The sequence below is a fragment of the Mastigoproctus giganteus genome, chromosome 10 (genome assembly GCF_048544385.1).
Source record: "Mastigoproctus giganteus isolate SK-2022 chromosome 10, ASM4854438v1, whole genome shotgun sequence".
Classification (NCBI taxonomy): domain Eukaryota; kingdom Metazoa; phylum Arthropoda; class Arachnida; order Uropygi; family Thelyphonidae; genus Mastigoproctus; species Mastigoproctus giganteus.
The window spans coordinates 87937032-87958034 of NC_143584.1; the positions used below are offsets into that span (position 1 = coordinate 87937032).

The 21003-nt window shown below is 39.9% G+C and overlaps 1 protein-coding gene across 2 annotated transcripts in view; it reads right to left on the minus strand.

The window, feature by feature from the left end:
• LOC150079140 (vacuolar protein sorting-associated protein 11 homolog) overlaps window positions 1-21003 on the minus strand; it is a 697977-nt gene that overhangs the window by 56298 nt on the left and 620676 nt on the right. For both annotated transcript variants that reach the window (XM_090382204.1, XM_090382205.1), the window contains one exon: window positions 17362-17424. In XM_090382204.1, coding sequence (XP_090238330.1) covers window positions 17362-17424 — 63 coding nt within the window. The remainder of the gene's footprint in view (window positions 1-17361; window positions 17425-21003) is intronic.

Here is a 21003-nt window from a genome sequence, read left to right on the forward strand (position 1 = left end):
AAGGCAAATTTCCACACATCTAATCTACATCTGTCTTTTCTTAATTTGAATTTATGCCCCCTTAGGTTCGTAATTTGAACAAGTGGAAGGATCCCATCAGAATTCAGCGTGCTCAACCCATTCAAGGGTATTGTAAGCAAGTTAAAAAAATTGCACTGCAACAAAACATTTTTAGACATGTCTCATCCTTACCTCTGAGCAGTAAACTAGTCATTCATTTACAGTACTCTGCTACTGTCAGCCAATGATGAAGACTTTAGTATCAGTATTAATAGTGGAAGAAAACAAGCTTATACAGCATTAGCCAAAAAAAATAAAAATCCCATTTCACCAATCTCTACCATTTTTGGTTTGTCTAGTTCTTCCTTGAATTTATTCAAACTATCCAATTCCACAATAACATATAACTTGTTCCAGCAATCAACTACACGTTGGCTGAAAGCAAACTTCCACATATCTATTCTGCAATAAACCCTCCTCAAATTTATGCTCACTGATGTGTAGTCTGAGCAAGAGGATGAGCAATTTTAATTTCTACACAGGATGTTCCAGAAAGCACTAGAGTTGTATTTTCTCCTGAAATGGCATACACAGCCCTTAAGACTAGTATATGCACAACTGAAATTTATTTCAGTTTGATGTATGTGCTATAGGCCATTCTCATTCATTCACCACTTACACAACACAGTACCCTGAATAGGACGGCACTCACATTTTATATATATATATATATATTTTTTTTTTTGCAGATTAAGTGGACTCATTTCCCACCCACCATAATAAATGCATATTAATACTGAATTCAGTCATATATACACTTGTACCTACATATACAGCAAGCCATTCAAAGCCTTAAAAATCTCAAGCCTCCCTTGGTAAGAAAGGCTTGAGGTGTTCAAGTCGTTCTTAGCAAGAGCACCCCTTTATTCTCCTCAACATTCTCGCTGCACTTCTCTGTACCCATCCAACCAGTTCCACATTGTTCCTAAAATGAGGCCTCCAGACCTGTATATATATGGTATTCAAGATGGTGACTAACAATTGCCATATAAAATGGGACGATCACCTTTTTATCCCTGCTAGCCAAATTCCTGCATATCATTGAAAAAACCCAAAATGAACTGTTCTGGCAGCCTGTGTGCACTGCTCAGAGAACTTAAAATCAAATTGAACAATTATCCACAGGTCCTTTTCGTTTTCCACTATGCTGAGTGTAGTATCACACAATTGATAAGTTACTCTGGCTACTGCTACCCATATGCATTATTTTACATTTGTCAATGTTAATCAATTACCATTTCTCAGTCCATTTGCCTAATTTTTTTTTTTAGATCTTGTTGAAGCGGCATGTCTTCATTACTGTCATTAACCAGGCTGCCAATCTTTGTTATCATCTGCAAACTTAGACATTCATCCTAATATACTTTCATCAATATCATTAATAAATACAGAAAACAACAATGGGCCCAGTACTGAACTCTTTGGTAATTCCCTAATAACATTAGTCCACAAAGAGCAGTGTCCACTGATAACCACTCTCTGTCTTCTTCCCCCCAACCATCCCTTTATGCATAGCAGTTGGTTGGTTGGCTGGCTGGCTGGCTGGTTGATTGGGGAATTTTTTTTGGCGCATCAGCATCTATGGCCATAGTGTACCACACATATGGTAAGTAAGGATGTTATTTCTTGCAGGTAGGGATAATTTCATAACTAGGACTATAAAATTATTATTATTTTTTTATTAGCTAGAGGAGATGATATATAATAATCATTTTGAGAAAAGTAATGATGTTTGAGACATTTATTTTATTACCCAAGATTGACTCAAGAGTAAGATTTGTTTGTTATTTGGTTTTTAGGAGCATTGGCAACTAAGACCATATTGCTCCGGGATATGCGGTGGTTATTCCCTGACCTTTCCGCATCCTCCGTATTTAGTGGTGACGGGCTCGAACCCCGGTCTAATCAAGAAGTGTGTGCTACGCACTGCTGCTCCTTCCCACCTGGCTACGGAGGCGCTCTCAAGAGTAAGAGGGTCTTTTGTTATGTCAGTAAGTGTAAAGTGTTTTGGATCAAATGGCACTAGGGGTTTCCCCCATCTCCTTGTAGTATATGTGATACAGTACACTGTCAAGGCTGGAGATTTAAAAGTATGGATATTGTGATGTGTAATGTTTCGTACCATCGTTCATCTGGCCTTTTAGCTGTTGGGCTCCTAATGGAACCCACCGTTGCCCACACTTGGCCTCGTGGAGGCAGACCAGGTACACCCAGTAGTTATATTTACTCTGGAGGCCCTGCCACCTAATTTCCTGAGATTTCAGTGGCTAGGACCTTAAAAAAAAAAGTTACTATATTTTACGCTGAAAGGGGGTAGACTAAATGGTAATAGGGTTGTTGCATGGTTCACTTAAGTTTTTGAGTGTGGGTTTGGAAAATTTTGGTTTCATTAGATGCAGTCGCAAAGTTAGAGAGAGGGTGGGGAGACTGAAGACTGGGTGGTAAGATAGAGGTGGGGTCAATAGAGAAGGCGACCCCAGATGGTCAGTGAGGCATGCCCATGCTCCACCAGATGGAAGGAAATGGGGTGGTGAGGAGGGAAGGAGACAATAGACTTCTCTTCCCCTCCACCCAGGAAGTAGAAAGAAAGTACTGTGCAAGAGTGCACTGGTATGGGGAGGCCAATGGTCTTAGCAGCAAGCTGCAGCAATAGTCATGTCCGGTGAGTTTGTTTCAGAGGTCACAGCCGCTGGTGTCGGGTTCAGATGTGTAGAGTCAAGTCTGACTTGGTGATCACTGATGTCTTCCGCCGCAGAGGGATCTCGAGACAGGTAAGCAGTGGACTGCGTCAGTTCCATGTTTGGTCCTGTTGCAAAAGGTCCTTAGTGTTTGTTAGTTAGTTATTTGGTTTTTTTAGGAGCATTAGCAACTAAGGCCATATTGCTCCGGGATATGCGGTGGTCATTCTCTGACCTTTCTGCATCCTCCGTATTTGGTGGTGCGGGCTCGAACCCCGGTCTAATCAAGAAGCGTGTGCTACGCACTGCTGCTCCTTCCCACCTGGCTACGGAGGCGCCCAAGGTCCTTAGTGTGATTAGCTCAACCTTTCCATTTGAATGTTTCTGTTCAATTAGGTTGAGTTGTTTCATTCAGTTACTGCCTTTAGTTGTGATGAATAGCAATAAGTGTCCTCCACCTAGAAAACACCTCTTGCGCAGCGCCTCCATAGCCAGGTGGGCAGGAGCAGCAGTACGTAGCACACGCTTCTTGATTAGACTGGGGTTCGAGACCGTGACTACCAAATACGGAGGATGTGGAAAGGTCAGAGAATAACCGCATATCCCCGGAGCAATATGGCCTTAGTTGCTAATGCTCTTAAAAACCAAATAATAATCAAACAACAATCGCCTGCACAAACTTTGTGAATGCCAGGAACTCCTCCCTCGAGTTTAGAAGGTGATGCTTCAGTCCTGCTGGTAGATATGTGAGTTCTGTCATAAGTCTACAACGGAGGTCCTCATATTGGTCGCAGCTGTACATAATGTGGGACCATGTTTGTGTCTCTCCACATGTGCAGAGGGGGTCTTCCATTATTCAAAAATAAGTTAACTTGGCGGCGTTGAAGGCACCATGGCATGTCAGGAGAACCGTTGTAGATAGACCTGGGTGGAGTCAACAGGGGGCTCTAGGATACATGCATCCAACTGTAAGCAGGAACTTTCTGGTAATTTTCCCTTTTGTTGAAGCAGACCACCTTTCCTGCCATGCCTGCTGCACATGATGCTCAAGTCTGGTCCTTTTTTCTCTTCTATCTATTCCCTGCTACGTTGATGGTGTATTCCCCAGAGTGTAGGGTAATCCTTTGATCGGGTGGTACATCATTCCGCGGCATATAACTTCTAGGTCGAGGGGCAGGACTCCCGCCAGGACTTGGAGGGCATGCATTGTATGGCGTCCAAGATTGTTTTGATAACTACCATTGTGGCTCTATGGAACCACATGGGATAAGCGTACGTAATTGCTGGGGTGAAGAAGGCTTAATAGTTCAGTGTTAGCGTGCACTTTGTGTCCCCAGCCCCTTCTTGTTATTCTGGCTATTAATCCGGCATATCTTATTTTTTCCCTCAAGTATTTGAGATGAGGGTGGAAGGACAGGTTGGTGTCTAGAATGATACCTAGATGCTTCAGTTCAGCGACTAGTTTGTTTGTCTGGCTATAGATTTTAATTTGTGGTGATCTTAAGTTTAGGCTGCCTTTCAACAGTATAGATTTAGTTTTTGTAGTTGATATTTTTAAGAAGTGGACAGAGGCCCAATCTTGAAGGAGTTTTAAGTGCTTGTTTGCTTGGACTTCCATTTGTGCTCAGTTTTCAGCAGCGACTGTCAGTATTAGATGTTTGCTCTTCTCAGTCTAATATTTATTTATATTTAATTTATAAAATTTATTTATGTTTTTTATATGAATGAAGATTTCAGTGAAAGTGAACTCATTTCATCATAATACCGTAACGTAAAAACCCACTCAATTCCAGTTATTGGCATTATCAAAAATGCAATAAGACCGAGTTTACTACCCATTTATAATAGATTGCGCTAACAGAAAAGCCCAGTAAACCCAAAATGCAAATTGTTTTTATTGTTTTATGGTAGTGACCTCCAGTAATGTGTTTTGGAAGTAAGCAAACCCTTAGCCACAATTATGAGAGCTTCCTTGGACTCAGGGGAGGTACCCATAGACTGGAATGTGCAAATGTGACCCCAATTCACAAAGGAGGATCAAAGGCTGACACAAGAAATTATAGACCTGTGAGTTTAACTTCTGTTCCAGGAAAATTAATGGAGGCACTGGTTAAAGAAGCACTGCAGGATGATCTAGACAAGACTTCAGTTATAGCTCGGACACAGCATGGTTTTGTTAAGGAGAATTAATTTTGTTAATTGGTCTTGTCTGACCAATTTGATTGAATACTATGATGCAGTCACAAAAGAACTGGATGCAGGGAATAACTTTGATATTATATACTTGGATCTTAGAAAGGCTTTTGATACTGTTGCACATGGAAGACTGCTGCATAAATTGGAGCAGTGTGGCATTGGAGGCAAATTGCTGCTATGACTAAAGGGGTGGTTGAGGGGGAGAAGACAGAGAGTGGTAATTAATGGACACTGCTCGTCATGGACTAATGTTATTAGTGGAGTCCCTCATGGTTCAGTGTTGGGTCCATTATTGTTTTCTGTATTTATAAGGAAAATATACCATCATCAATATTATAAATAATATTGATGATGGTATATCAAGCTTAATGTCCAAGTTTGCAGACGATACAAAGGTTGGTAGGGTTATTAAGGACACTACTGACGCTATGCTGCTGCAACAGGATCTGGAAAGGTTGAGCAGATGGGCTGAGAGGTGGCAAATGAAGTTTAACATTGACAAATGTAAAGTACTACATATGGGAAACAGCAACACCAGAGCAACGTATCAACTCCGTGGTACTACACTGACAGTGGTAGAGAATGAAAAGGACCTGGGGGTAATTGTGCAGGCAGATATGAAGTTCTCTGAGCAGTGCAGATGGGCTGCAAGAGTAGCTCATGGTGTCTTGTCAATGATATACAGGAATTTTTCTAGCAGGGATAGGGAGGTGATTATTCCCTTGTATAAGGCAATGGTCAGGCCACACCTTGAGTACTGTATACAGGTCTGGAGGTCTCATTTCAAGAAGGATGTAGAGCTGCTGGAACGAGTACAGAGAAGGGCAACAAGATTAGTGAATGGAACAAAGGGTTGCTCTTACGAAGAAAGGCTTATGTTCTGCAAATTACAGTGTCTGGAGACTAGGCACCGGCGAGGTGATCTGATAGAGGTGTATAAAGCCTTGAATGGTTTGAGCATGCTCAATGCTGATGGGATTCTTCCTCTTGCTCAGAATAATCACCTGAGAGGGCATAAATTCAAATTGAGGAAAGACATGTAGAATAGATGTGTGGAAATTTGCCTTTAGCCAGCGAGTGGTTGGTTGGTTGGTGGAACAGACTTCCATCCCTTGTTGTGGAAGTTGATAGCCTAAATAAATTTAAGGCTCAGCTGGACAGGTATTTCGAACGAAGGGGTGAAGTGGAAGTTTTTTTTTTTTTTTTTTGGCTAATGCTGCATAAGCTTGCTTTCTTGCATCATATGGCCTCTACTAATGCTAATATCACAAAGGCATTCAAAACTGATTCTTATGATGGAACATATGATAACGATGAAAGTGTAGTGCAATTTCCATTATAAAAATGACCTTTCAGAGAGATAAACAGTTTAGTTATATAGCGAAAATTTCAACTTCTGAGGTCTTGGAACAAATTACCAAAAAAAAAAAAAAAAAAAAAAATGTGTTATTGGGTTCAAATTACGATATTTTCACAATACCTCCATTTATTCCTACAGGATGCAAAATACGTTTCCACGATTTTTTTAAGTTTACACCGGCTGACAAAAACTTACGTAAAGTCAAATTTCTGTAAGTCGAGTATTATGTAAGCCAGTGAGTGGCTGTATATACAGGGTGTCTCAAAAATACAAGGCAGAACTTCAGGAATGAGTTCCTCATATGTAGATAATAAAAATATTTTATATCAACATAGTTCCGGAAATGCTTGGTTTCTGAGTTTTGAAAGTCTGTCTATCACACAACTGTTCACATCACCTTATAGTAATTGTTCAAAATGTCCACCTTCTGCCTGAAAACAGGCCTCACATCGATGTCTCATGGACTCACGAAGACGATGCCAGAAATTTGGCATGTTTCGTATTGTCTCACAACTTGCCACAATTCGATTGTGGAGAGTTTCTGCATCAGCTACCGGAGTCGAATACACCAATGACTTTAAATGGCCCAACGAGAAATCTAGTGGGTTTAAATCAAGTGAGCATGGAGGCCAGGCAGTTGGTCCACCTCTACCTATCCACCGACCAGGAAACATTCGATTCAGGTAATTGCGGGCTAGGTGGCTGAAATGGAACTGGGCATTTGGATGGAATGGGGTGATTTTTTTCTTCTTCTTTTTTTTGGGCTGATGTTGCATACGCTCATACACTTGCTTTCTTGCATCACATGCCACCACCACCACTACTACTACTACTACTAATGTGCGGGAGTGCCATTGTTCATGAAGTTTGATGTTGTTTTGATTTTTAGGAGCATTAGCAACTAAGGCCATATTGCTCCGGGAATATGCAGTGGTCATTCCCTTGACCTTTCCGCATCCTCCGTATTTGGTGGTGACGGGCTCGAACCCCGGTCTAATCAAGAAGCGTGTGCTACGCACTGCTGCTCCTTCCCACCTGGCTACGGAGGCGCCTTGTTCATGTTCATGAAGTGTGCTTGTTGACGAATGATAAGTGGCATGTCGTCCAAGAAATCAGGCTTCTTGTTTTCCAGAAAGTTTCTGTACGCCTGCCCTGCGAGTTTGTTTGGAAGTACATGGGGCCCAAATAACTTATCACCAAAACCATCCACCCAGATGTTGAGGCTGAACTGCTGTTGGTGATGTGATAGAAGAATTGCATGTGGGTTTTCCTCAGCCCATACATGCTGATTGTGAAAGTTTTAGATTCTGTCTAAACGGGTACTGTACTGTGCTTCATCTGTGAATATCACTAAGGCAGGAAAGTGAGGAGTTGTATCACACTACTGCAGGAACCACTGGCAGAACATTACTTGTGCAGGGTAATCTGCTGGTGACAAGGCCTGTACCCATCGCAGATGGTAAGGATACAGTTGGTGCTCTCGCAACACTCTCCAAATAGTCGAACTTTGAACAGCCAGTTTCATTGCTATTGATTTGGATGTTGTGCATGCCACTCCTGGAATGCTTCTGATTTCCGGAGTGGCATGCACAACATCCAAAATCTCCTCCTCTACTTCAGGAGTTGTAGATCTTGGTCGTACTCTGTCGGCAGCACGAGGTGTAAAGGTCCCATGTCCACAAAGGCGCGATGGATACCTATAAACGTTTTTGTGTCTGGACATCTTCGTTCTGTGAACCTTTTGTGGTACAAATGACGAGCCTCCAGAGCATTGCCGTCCACCAAACCATACATAAAGTGCATATTCGCTTGCTCTTGATTTGAGTACATGGTCGGAATGGAAACCCACCAGATTCTGTCAGTATTTTGTGATGAAGGAAATCACCTGCGGGAGATAAGACATTCCAGTTAATAACTCGGGAACCAAGCATATTTTTATTGTCTACATATGAGGAACTCATTCCTGAAGTTATGCCATGTATTTTTGAGACACCCTGTATATATATACATCCTTCTTTAGCCACATAAATGCTAAAATTTGAACATATATCATACACCTTACTTAGATTCCCTCCGATAATTTAAAAATTTCCAAACCTTCATTCTTACAATGCTTTTGAGCCATAGAAAGTTAACCCATTCTCTCTACTCACTCTTTCCTTCTAATTAACACAGTTTCTTTCTCCACTTTATTTTTCTATTTTTACAATGCTACCTAACTCACTGCTATCTCTAGATGAAGTTAAGTCCGTCAATCCTATTCGTACTTTAGTTTCTAAACAAGGTCAATACTTGGGGACTTACTTTTTCTTTACTTCCTTTCTTTTTCCTCTGCCTCCAGTTGACGATCCTTCGCTTTTGGTCTTTCCTAGTCTTGGCTTCTTGAACCGCTGGGCATTCATTTCTGTAGTCGCTCTTGGATCCTATGTTTACGGAAGTTGGTAAACTATGATCTGAATTTTTCCACTGGTTCTCTCATTAAGGCAAGGTTCCTGCTTCTAAAACTTTCCTCTGGCCATCTATTTGGACTGTCTCTTCCCTTTCCCTCAACTCTCTTCACTTCTAAGCACTTTCACCTCAAAATAATGGCACTCCTACATAACTTGTTTTTCCAAACCTATCCCTCCACCTTTCTACATCAATCCCCACTCCAAAATTTTCTTCAGTCACTTCCTCACATAACTTCCGTAACTTTTTTTTCCCTTGTCTCGCTTTTCTCCTTTTTGTTGCATCTCTCCTTCCTTTTTCCTGACCAATCATTTTCATTTTCTCTTTCTGCATCTCCTTTCTAATTTGCTCACTTCTCAATCTTTGTCCACCACATGTCCTGTATGGACAAGCCACAATTCTCCAGAAGTACCAGTGTTGGTACGGAGATGCTTCCCTCTTGCAACTTTCCCTTAACAGTAGCTTTCTTTTAATCCTTTTCGTTCTGCTCCTTGCCAGAAACAGCAGCCCTTCAGTTTTCATACACATTTCAGGGTCAGTTTCTTTGTAACTACCTGAAGCTTAAGGTATCTGCCATTACCAGGGTCATGGCTCTTTTCTCCACTGAAGTACAAAAAATTTTTCGGCAGAGGTGTTTCCTCTTGATGGTCATTTCTTAGTTGTTTTCTCCCTTCATCTTCACAGTACTACGCATTTGCTTAACTCATGCATTTACCGCGTTTAAGGAACAATTCGGGGACGGTGCCTTTATTCCTTCCCCAACTTATCTTATCGGCCATTACCTGTGTACAGAACCACTAGATTTAGAAGTAAATGGCCCTGTCTCCCACTGTTACTTCTCATTGTTCCATTTTCCTTGGAGTGGCTCACACTGACAGTGCTCATCAGCACTCTACTTCAAACAAACACCTGTGGTAACTTCAAAAGCATAAGCCTTTAATCCAACCCTATCATTTTATATAATTGATTCTATAAAAAAAAAAAAAAATTTAATTCTGTGAAAGAAAAATTTTAAAATACTTGTAAGATAGGTATCTTACAGTCACTTTTCATTTATTTTTGCTTAATATTTTGTTGAAGTTGTGGTAGATTTTTAGTTCCTTATTTCATACAATTTGGCTGTGGATGCCCAGTGGAGTGCCACTAAATTTGCTCTAATTGGTGATACTGGGTTGTTATAAAATAACTTTTCCTATTCAGGAGACCCTAGTGTCAAAATGATTAGAGATAGCGCTGTGAAAATTGGTGAGTATGTCATTTAGGATATGGGGAAGTGATTTGTAGAAGAAAAAATATTAATTCAAATTTCCAAAACCAGGGGAGAAATTGGCACTGTAAACATGAGATGGAATACTTAACTTACGATTAGATTTTAATATAAGAACTTAGAAATCTACAGATATTGTTCTGTGCTTTCCTTCACTTGAGATGACATTCTGAAACCGGAGGACTGCGTGCGACACAGTTTTGCATAACATTTCATTGGGGGTGTTCGCCTACATGCGCTTTAATGCTTGCTTTCAAATCGACAAGTGTCTATATGCTACCACGGTAACCTGTCTTTCAGGAATCCCCATAGCCAGAAATCACAGGAATGGATTGAGATCTGGTGATCGGGCTTGGCCAAAACTGCGGTAAGTCTCTAGAAATGATGTGATCATTTCTGAATGTTGAACGGAGCAGTTTCTTCACTTGACCAACATGGGAATGGGCACCATCTTGCAGAGTGGGAATAATGTGGTCTCTTAGAAGTGCGCAGTACCGTGCACTAGTTACCATACTAGTTACCATCACCTGAGGCCATGAGGTAGACTCTTCAAAGAAAAACGGTCCGATTATAAACTCTGCTTTTTATAATGGTGTGAATCCACACCATACTATAACATATGGACTTTGTAGTGGTCTTTCATGCACAGCAGATGGACGAGAAGTTCCCCATATTTGGCAGTTTTGTGCTTTTATAGATATTGTGGTCTGATGAGGCACATTTCACGAAGATTGAAGTGTGCCTCATCAGACCACAAGATCATTCAAGGTCATGTGTTGCCAAGTTCCATATGAGCCAGAAACCATAGAACAAAGTCTATTCGTTGTTGATGATCACAAGACTTTAGTTCTTGCACTACATGAATCATGTACGGGAACTAGCGTAAAATTATTCAAAGCACTTTACATACAGTAGACCAAGGAGGGTTCAACTCTCTTGACACAACTCTGGCACTACTGACTGGTAGTGTTTTGCATTCTGACCATTGTAATTGCCACTTCATCCACTACCTCCATTCTGATACGTGGTTGTCCCCTGCCTGGAATTACACCTAACTTCCTGGTCCCTTCAAATTTCTTTATTAATTTTTTAAGTCCCACAGACATCAAAGGTCCTTATGCAAACCTTTTAAGTTTCTGATATTCATGTAGTGCTGCATTAGCATTACTATTATTCTAGTAGAACAGTTTTATTAAAAGAGCATGTTCCTTTTTTGTAAGAGCTATAAGGTTTATTGACGGTGGCATTGGCCTTTCTGCTTTTATCTAACAGGATGCGTAAGCAGCATGTCTTGAAGTAAATGACAACTTTTACATTTGTGCAGTGCCGTTTTCCCCTTGTGGGGGAAATTTGAACTAATATTTTTTCTTCTACAAATTGCATCACCATGCCCTAAATGACATACCCACCAATTGTCACAGCACTAACTCTAACCGTTTTAACACTAGGGTTTCCTGAATAGGGAAATTTATTTTATAACCACCCGGTACTTCTAAATTAACTTAGCAGCATATTCCTCTACAACATTGTTATTTTATTCTTAATTTATTTCACCTCCCCTTTCTTTGTTGCTGTAGGTTAAGTATTGTTTGTCTTTGCATATGTTTCTTACTTGGCTTGGCCATTCTACATTTAACTTAATTTAGTTCAATTTTGTTTTATTCACACACATAGTGTGTGTTCCATATGTGGACCCACAGGAGTTTTGTAGTTGTTGTAGCAGGGTGTTAGGAGCATCAGTGGCTAAGGCTATATTGCTTGGTGTATACTGTCTGTAAATTGTGTGTGTTAGCATTAGTAGAGGCATATGATGCAAGAAAGCAAGCTTATTCAGCATCAGCCAAAAAAAAAAAAAAAAAAAAAAAAAAACACACAACCACTACTCCCATTTCACCCCTCCGTTCGTTCGAAATACCTGTCCAGCTGAGCCTTAAATTTGTTTAGGCTATCAACTTCAACAACAAGTGAAGGAAGTCTATTCCACAAACCAACTGCCCGCTGGCTAGAGGCAAATTTCCGCACATCTATCCGACATCCGTCCTTCCTCAATTTGAATTTATGCCCTCTCAGGTGATTATTCTGAGCAAGAGGAAGAATCCCATCGGCATTGAGCATGCTCAATCCATTCAAAGCCTTATACACCTCTATCAGATCACTAATGCTAATGACCTCGCCGATGCCTAGTCTCCAGACTCTGTAATTTGCAAAACTTAAGCCTTTCTTCGTAAGAGCAACCCTTTGTTCCATTCACTAATCTTGTTGCCCTTCTCTGTACTTGTTCCAGCAGCTCTACATCCTTCTTGAAATGAGGTCTCCAGACCTGTATACAGTACTCAAGGTGTGACCTGACCAATGCCTTATACAAGGGAATAATCACATCCTTGTCCCTGCTAGAAAAATTCCTGTATATCATTGACAAGACACCATGAGCTACTCTTGCAGCTCGTCTGCACTGCTCAGAGAACTTCATATCTGCCTGCACAATTACCCCCAGGTCCTTCTCATTCTCTACCACTGTCAGCGTAGTACCACAGAGTTGGTACGTTGATCTGGGGTTACTGTTTCCCATATGTAGTACTTTACATTTGTCAATGTTAAACTTCATTTGCCACCTCTCAGCCCATCTGCTCAACCTTTCCAGATCCTGTTGCAGCAGCATAGCATTAGTAGTGTCCTTAACAACCCTGCCAACCTTTGTATCGTCTGCAAACTTGGACATTAAGCCTGACATACCATCATCAATATCATTTATAAATACAGAAAACAACAATGGACCCAACACTGAACCCTGAGGAACTCCACTAATAACATTAGTCCACATTGAGCAGTGTCCATTGATTACCACTCTCTGTCTTCTGCCACTCAACCATCCCTTTATCCATAGCAGCAATTTGCCTCCAATGCCACACTGCTCCAATTTGTGCAGCAGTCTTCCATGCGCAACAGTATCAAAAGCCTTTCTAAGATCCAAATATATAATATCAAAGTTATTCCCTGTATCCAGTTCTTTTGTGACTACATCATAGTATCCAATCATATTGGTCAGACAAGACCTGCCCTTAACAAAACCATGCTGTGTCTGAGCTATAACTGAATTCTTGTCCAGATGATCCTGCAGTGCTTCTTTAACCAGTGCCTCCATTAATTTTCCTGGAACCGAAGTTAAACTAACAGGTCTATAATTACTTGTGTTAGCCTTTGATCCTCCTTTGTGGATTGGGGTTACATTTGCACATCTCCAGTCTATGGTACCTCCCCTGAGTCCAAAGAAGCTCTCATAATTATGGCTAGGGGTTTGCTTACTTCCTTTGCTGCCTCCTTTAATATAAATGGATAGATCCCATCCACCCCAGGTGCCTTTCTTGTGTTTATCTTCAACAATTTCTCCTCCACTTTACTCTCAGTTATTACAAGATTCTCTAGCTTACTGCCAGAGTTGAATACACCTCTGGCATTCCCCTCGCTGAATAACTCCTCATGTGTGAATGTCGATGCAAAATATTCATTTAGTTTGTTAGCTACCTGAGCAGGATCATCAACAGTTGACCCATCGATATCAAGTGGACCAATCTGATTCATCCCCTTCCTTCTAGAGTTTACATAAGTAAAGAACTCTTTTCTGTTTTTCTTTGCATCTTTTGCCAAGGATTTCTTATAATCTGCCTTTGCCTGCCTAATCTCCTTTGTGACTTGGTTACAGACCAACTTATATCTATCATAGGCTTCCATGTCACCCATTAATTTGTATGTATCCCATGCATTTTTCTTCTCTGCCATATGTCTCATTAGTTCATCTGACAACCATTTAGGCCTGAACCTTGAACAATATTTCTTGGTTGGTATGTAAAGCCTGGTAGCTTCCAAGATTAGTTCCTTGAATGCTTCCCATTTTGAATTTGCTGTTGGTCCCACTGTATAGAATTTAAATACTGTCTCAGACCATCATAGTTGCCTTTACGAAAGCAAAAACCCTTCCCTTTACCTCTGATGGTAGTTACCTCCTTGAATAAATCCCACTTCAGCACACTGTGATCACTGCCACCTAGTGGTTCCTTTATCTGCAAATTCTTAATGCATGAAGAATCACTACTGATAATCAGATCAAGAGTATTACTCCCTCTAGTTGCCTCCCGAACATGCTGGTGTAGAAAACAATCATCCAATAAATCCACAAAAGCCTTGCTAGTGTGTGAGTGACCAACCCACAAATTCCAGTCAATATCTGGGAAATTAAAATCCCCCATTATAAGACTCTCTGATTTACTGGCCCATTCTATTTCCCTATACAGTATCTTATTATACTCATCAGAGTCATTAGGCCTATAGCACACTCCTATTCTCAATGTTGATTTACCTATGCTTATGTCACACCAATCTGACTCGACACTGCCCTGTCCATCGATGTCGACTGGCTTCACTTCCTTGGATTTTATGTGTTTTTTAACTAATAGCATAACCCCTCCTCCCTTCCTATCCTGTCTATCCTTTCTGTAGATGTTGTACTCCCCAAATTCCAGTTCTGCATTCCTTATATCTGTGTGACACCACGTCTCTGATATCCCAACAATATCTGCCTTTGATGTTTTGAGCAATACCTCAAATTCATCAAATTTATTTACTAAACTCCTAGCATTGGTGTACACGCAAGTATACATGCACCTGTTTCTATTCTTAGCTACCCTAACACAACCCATGTGTTTACTTGTACTGCAATGACTTCCAGCAGTCTCTGAAATATCCTGCATCTTGTTTTTCAGGCTTCTGCTCATTCCAATAGAAGCAGTGCAAGAATCTCTTTCACCTCTGCCAGTGGCTACTGTTAATCCATTAGTCTTTGTCTCCCCCCCAAGCTAGCAGTTTTCCGACCCACCTAACACTGCCTCGATAGCATCAGCAAATATTCTTGCACCCTTTCTATTTAAGTGTATCCCATCCCTGTAGAAGCAATCTCTCCTGTTAACAAGTACATTCCAGGCTGAAAAAATTCTACCCCTTGAGCCTTGCACAATTTTTCCAGGGCCGAATTGATCGACAAGGCTCTCATCATATACTCCCTCCTATCGTGTTCTGAGGTCGATTTTCTGTTTGCTGGATAAAAACCGAGTTTCTGGGAGAAAAACCATGCTACCTTTGCCTGAGACTGACTAATTCAGTGATGCTGTAAAAAAGGCCCAAAAAAATTCCTCCGTTATTGACAGGCTCGAACTTAGGCCTTTTCCCCACCCACAGCTATCGTACCAACTGTGATTTTGTTTCAAGGTCTATATCCATTTATATTAACCATGTTCTGGTATAAATTGTGCACAAATCTTCCAGTAATTGCTGCCATCTCTTACCCAATTGTTTCCAAATAACTGTAGACAGTTTATAATAGATGGCAGCATGAATTTACTTTTAAAATCAGAAGAGGAGATCATCTGTCAGCCAATGCTGTCCTATTTGGACTTATAAAGAGTCCCTGGAATTCACACCAGAAGTTGATGAAATTGAATGAAGAGATTTATAAATATATTTAGAAGATATTATTGAATCAAAAAAAAAGTAACAGTGATAGTAATAAAACATTTCTCTGTCATTTTGTAGGTGTAAAATTGCATCTGTTTGGGTGGGGAGTCAGTAATGCATTTGTGCTGCTGATATTGAGTGTTACCTTCCTTATTTATTTATATATTTTTATATCTTCATGATTTTATTTTATTAGATCATTATTAGTCAACTTGGAAGTCGGACAGAAAGTGCACCTTGCAAGTGCATAGTTTGATGAATTTAGTTCAATGGTATAATTAATGTTTTATTTATATTAGTCCTGAAGTAAGAATGACTACTTTTATGAAATCTTTTGCATTTTTTAATGATTTTTTTAAAAATTAATTTGATTTTGACAGTAATTTCACTCTAATTTTAGGCAACCAGAACAAAATAAGAACAAATTAATAATTGAAAGAATTAATGTATAAATATTTAACAATGTACAAGTTAGTACGAACACATCATATTAGTACACAGCAAAAAAAACTCTAAATTTTGAAGAAGGCATCGTTTAAGTTAAATCTCATATGTATAAGTATAGTGCAAAAGCATCAATAATACATAGCCAAATCTGAATGAACAGAATATTAGCAAAGCGGCATCGTTTTAAGTTGTATCTCATATTGTGAATACCTTCACAACGAGTTGCCACGATATTGGACTACTTCGAATAAGCAACGCTTCACCTGAGGAAAAGACTAATGTTTCTCAGATGGATACCACCACCCAGCCGGCACCGTTTCAGGGCTATTTGGCCCTTCTTTGGTGGGTGGGTAGGTACCCGATTGATGCAATGATGGTGTATGAGGTATTTAGACTATAAGGCATTTAGGGTGTAAGCCTCAAGCTATGGAAAAGTCTAGACTATGTATAAGTATAGTGTGAAAGCATCAATAATACATAGCCAAATCTGAATGAACAGAATATTAGCAAAGTGGCATCGTTTTAAGTTATATCTCATATTGTGAATATTGTGGGTGGTGGTATCCATCTGAGAATAAGTAACATTAGTCTTCTCCTCAGGTGAACCGTTACTTATTCGAAGTAGTGCAATATCATGGCAACTCGTGAAGGTATTCACAATATGAGATATAACTTAAAATGATGCCGCTTTGCTAATATTCTGTTCATTCAGATTTGGCTAGGTATTATTGACGCTTTCGCACTATACTTATACATAGTCTAGACTTTTCCATAGCTTGAGGCTTACGCCCTAAACGCTTTATAGTTAAATCTCATATTGTGAATATTAAGGGCTTAAGCCTTAAAGCATTTCAGTCTAAATTTATCTTATACATCATCAGGCATCTCTCATATTGTGGAGTTATACTTAACTGTTTTGTCATCATTGCATCACCAGGGTACCTACCTACCCACCCACCGAAGAAGGCCCAAATAGGCCTGAAACCGTGCCATCTGGGTGGTAGTATCTGCTGAGAATAAGTAACAACAGTCTTCTCCTTAGTTGAAGCATTACTTATTCGAAGTAGTGCAATATCATGGCAACTCGTTGTGAAGGTATTCACAATACGAGATTTAACTTATACAATGCCTTCTAGCAAATTTAGAGTTTTTGCTGTGTACTAATATGATGTGTTCGCACTAACTTGTACATTGTCAAATTCTCTCACAACATTAGGCTTAGGCCCTTTAAAGCATTTCTGTATAAATATTTTTTTAAACTCCATGAAGAAACTACCTCTGCAAAGGTTAATAACAACAGATTAGGTTTTTCATAACAACTGAGCCAAGCAGAAAAAATGCAATATTTTGGCTTAACTAAAAAATTATCAATAAAATAAATGATTAAAAAATGAATCTACCTATTTTCAGGCAAGCAAAGTGGGCATTCTGAATCATTTTCAGCACTGTAACTTTCAAAGCATCTGAAATTAAATGATATTATATTACAATGATGCTTGCTAATATTTTAATTGTTTACTAAGTTCCGAACAATAAAAACGTATAAAAACAAAAGAAAGAAATTGAATATGTTGGCTATAGGCACCCACAAAATGCAACTGTATCAATGCTCTTCTCCATTGCTAATTTATTGAATACAAGTTTAACAGCTCCCTGTGTTAACTCTGGTTAACACACACAGGTTATAAGTATTATTAATCAATTCTTATAATAAAGAAGTAGAAAATAGAATGCACCCAATTTTTGGTAGAACCGAGATATCATAAAACAAAGAAAAATGAAACCTGCTCGTTATTCAACAAGTAGAGTTACTGAAGATGCCAGATCAGTAAAAAATACCACAATGAATCACTTTTGAAAGTGATTCAGTGGTACATTGGGCTAATATTTACAATATAAATAAGATTGTTTTTTTTTTATATATGATGAGGCAAATTAGGTTACAAAGCTTCAGTATATTGTGCATGTAAACTGCATGTATTCTTTTCAGTGTATGCATGTTTTAAAACAGGCAAACTGAAAGTATAAGTGAAAACCAAAGTGAAAAAAATGCCAATGAAAGTTATTGCTTTAAAACAGGATATCAAACATGATATGGAGCAAACAAGCTTAGATCTTAAGCTCTTTTGCTCCTTGAGCCAGCCACTGCAGATTGCGCAGGCTTCAAACGTCGAAGTTGATGAAAATTACCTTCGAAGATGGAGATTTAGTGATAAAGCAACATTTTAAGTATCAGGTATGGTAAATCGTCATAACTGCAGAATATGGGGATCAGAAAACCCTCAAATCATTTGAGAATTCGAAAGAGATAGTCCAAAGGTCAATGTCTGGTGTGCTTTGTCATGTCTGGAATTTCGGGGACCTTTTTCTTTGCGGAAAACACAGTGACAGCGATGACCTATCTGGACATGCTACAGCTTTATCTGTTACCCCAGTTGGAAAATCATCAGCCAAATATGGTGTTCCAGCAAGACGGTGCACCGAGACATTGGGCTCTTATTGTCCGAGAATTTCTTGACATGCATTTTCTTGGGTGCAGGGTTGGGCGTGGTGGGCCGATTTCATGGCCTCTGCACTCACCCGATCTTACGCCGCTTGATTTCTTCCTGTGGGGATACGTGAAGGACATTGTGTACAAGACCCCTGTGACCTCCCTCGATGAACTGAAGCTCAGAATTGTTGTTTCGATCGCAACCCCGGCAATAATTTAGAATGGAAACCTTGACCATAATTTAGAATCACCCTGTACTACCAACAAGTCATTATTCAACCACTATCTCACATGACATACATTTATTTCTAGTGTTAAAAAAGAAGGCATTTGGTATCATAGCCTAAAGAGAGAGACACTATTTTAACATATGTCAATACTGCAGGCACAACTGTAAAAATCTTCTCTTTACAGGAAAAGTGTCAAATCAGGAACTTTCAAGGAAATTGGTTCTTGAGGGTGTTGCAGACATACTCTCAGATATGTCAAGCTGTGCTTGCTACCTGGGAGTTAAAACACTGAAGGAACTTATATTCAGGTGAACTAAAGTCAATTGGACCTAAATTCAGGGAAATCTGGTTGGTCAGTGACAGCCAAATCCTTTGCTTGCACCTCCATGATAGTGGGACTTCAGTATCACTGGATATAATCCTCATGAGAAAGTCTGGAAATATGGCACCTAGCACACTGTGGGTGTGCTAGGTGCCCAAGTGTGAACCCACATAGGCAGAGGCCAAGGTGTGGCGACAATACCACAAGGAGGAATACCGCTCCTCTGTGTTACCAAGCAATATTAGGTGGTAGATGCAATACCAGCACTTTACTTATTGGAGGCTTTAAGTGGTGGATCCCATGTTTAGTCGCTAGAGTAAAGCTCTGGTAAACCCTCCCCATATCTACCATCATGCAGTATGATTGATGTCTTTTGAGGTTATGATGGACATCATGGCAAGATCCAATCTTCCTTACATTACGAGGATACAGCTCTAAAACGGTGTTCGCAGGCTGGCCACTAGACAGTCCACTGGACCAAACCTATTGGTAACTTTCTGGGAGGCTTCTGGATCAGTTAGTGTATAATCTAGCTGTCTCTACTCTGCCAGATAGTGACTGAAGGAAGTCCGAGTAGTGTGATGTGGGGGGCATTGTCCAGGGTATGCTATGTCAAGGAGCCGGGTATATTTTTAACATGTGTATGCCATATCCAAAAATTTCATTACTTCAAACAGCATGTTCCTCCCCCCCACTTTTTCTCACTACTGAATACACCATGAATTGTCAAACTAATAAAGCAAATTTATCTGCAAAAAGATCTAAACCTCCCAAACACTTCTTTGTTCATTTCACAAATATACATGGTCACAGTTCTAATTTCAATGATGTCCATTTCCACTTACAGTCCTGCCAAACCCCATGTGCTATTTCTGACAGAATCTCAGTTATTGGTTGATTCAACAATTGCTCATCTCAATTGTCCAAATTATTTGCTGTAACAACGCACCTTCATGACAGTGGGATCACCTTTGCTTCCGATGTGGTACTTGTGCATACGTTGGCTGATATTCCCTGTCAGAGATTCAGTAATTTGAAATCTCTTTTTTATCTTCTCTGACTTAAAATCTCTCTCTCCACTGCATTCTGCCAAATTCATCTGTTGCATCTATCATTCTCCCGACTCCACTAATCACTTCGAACTCTTTGACTTCCTTTCTTTGAAACTTGACTTTCTATAGTCCAACTTTCCTAACAGTTAGGTAATTTTCCTTGGTGATTTTAAGGTTCACAACTCAAGCTGGCTTCCGTTGTCTAGTCACACAGGCACAGCTGGTTCAGATGCTAAGGCTTTTGCAATTACTAATGACCTCAACACAGATTGTTCATTTAACTACAAGAATACAAGGCAATCCTAACCACACGGCCAACATGCTTGATCTTTTTCTCACCAACAATCCTTCTAAGCATGTTTGAGGTGTGGTCCTCTAGTCACCTTGGATCACAACTCTCCAATAGAGCCTTTCTCTCATGGCCATTCCCAACCTCATATTGCTTGGCTTTACAAGAATTCAAAATAGGATGATCTGAGAGATTTCTTCTTTTCCTTCGTCGGATTATTGTTTCAAAATTTCTGATGTCAAAGGTTGCGCAGATCGTGTCAATGAAATTATTCTTGTAGGCTTTATTCCAACTCCACCTCAAAATCTTGTCATTTTCTAAACCTTGGTTTTACAATAAATGCCAAGGCTATTCAACAGAAGAATGTTGTATATCGTAATTAGCTTGTTTCCAAATCTTCACTTTCATTTTCTGCCTACACCAAATCTTGCAACAATTGTAAAGCAGTTATTAATCAGCCCAAACTAGATTGTGAATAAACTAAGGGTAAGAAAACTTGCTTCTTGCCTTGTCCAAATGGTAGCAGATCATTCTGGTCTCTTGCCAAAGCTATCAGCCATAACTTTTGCCCATCTCTGTCAAAACCAGATGGTTATATTCCCACTTCAGCAAAGGATAAAGTTCACCTGCTAGCATCCTATTTTTCTGTTAACTCGTG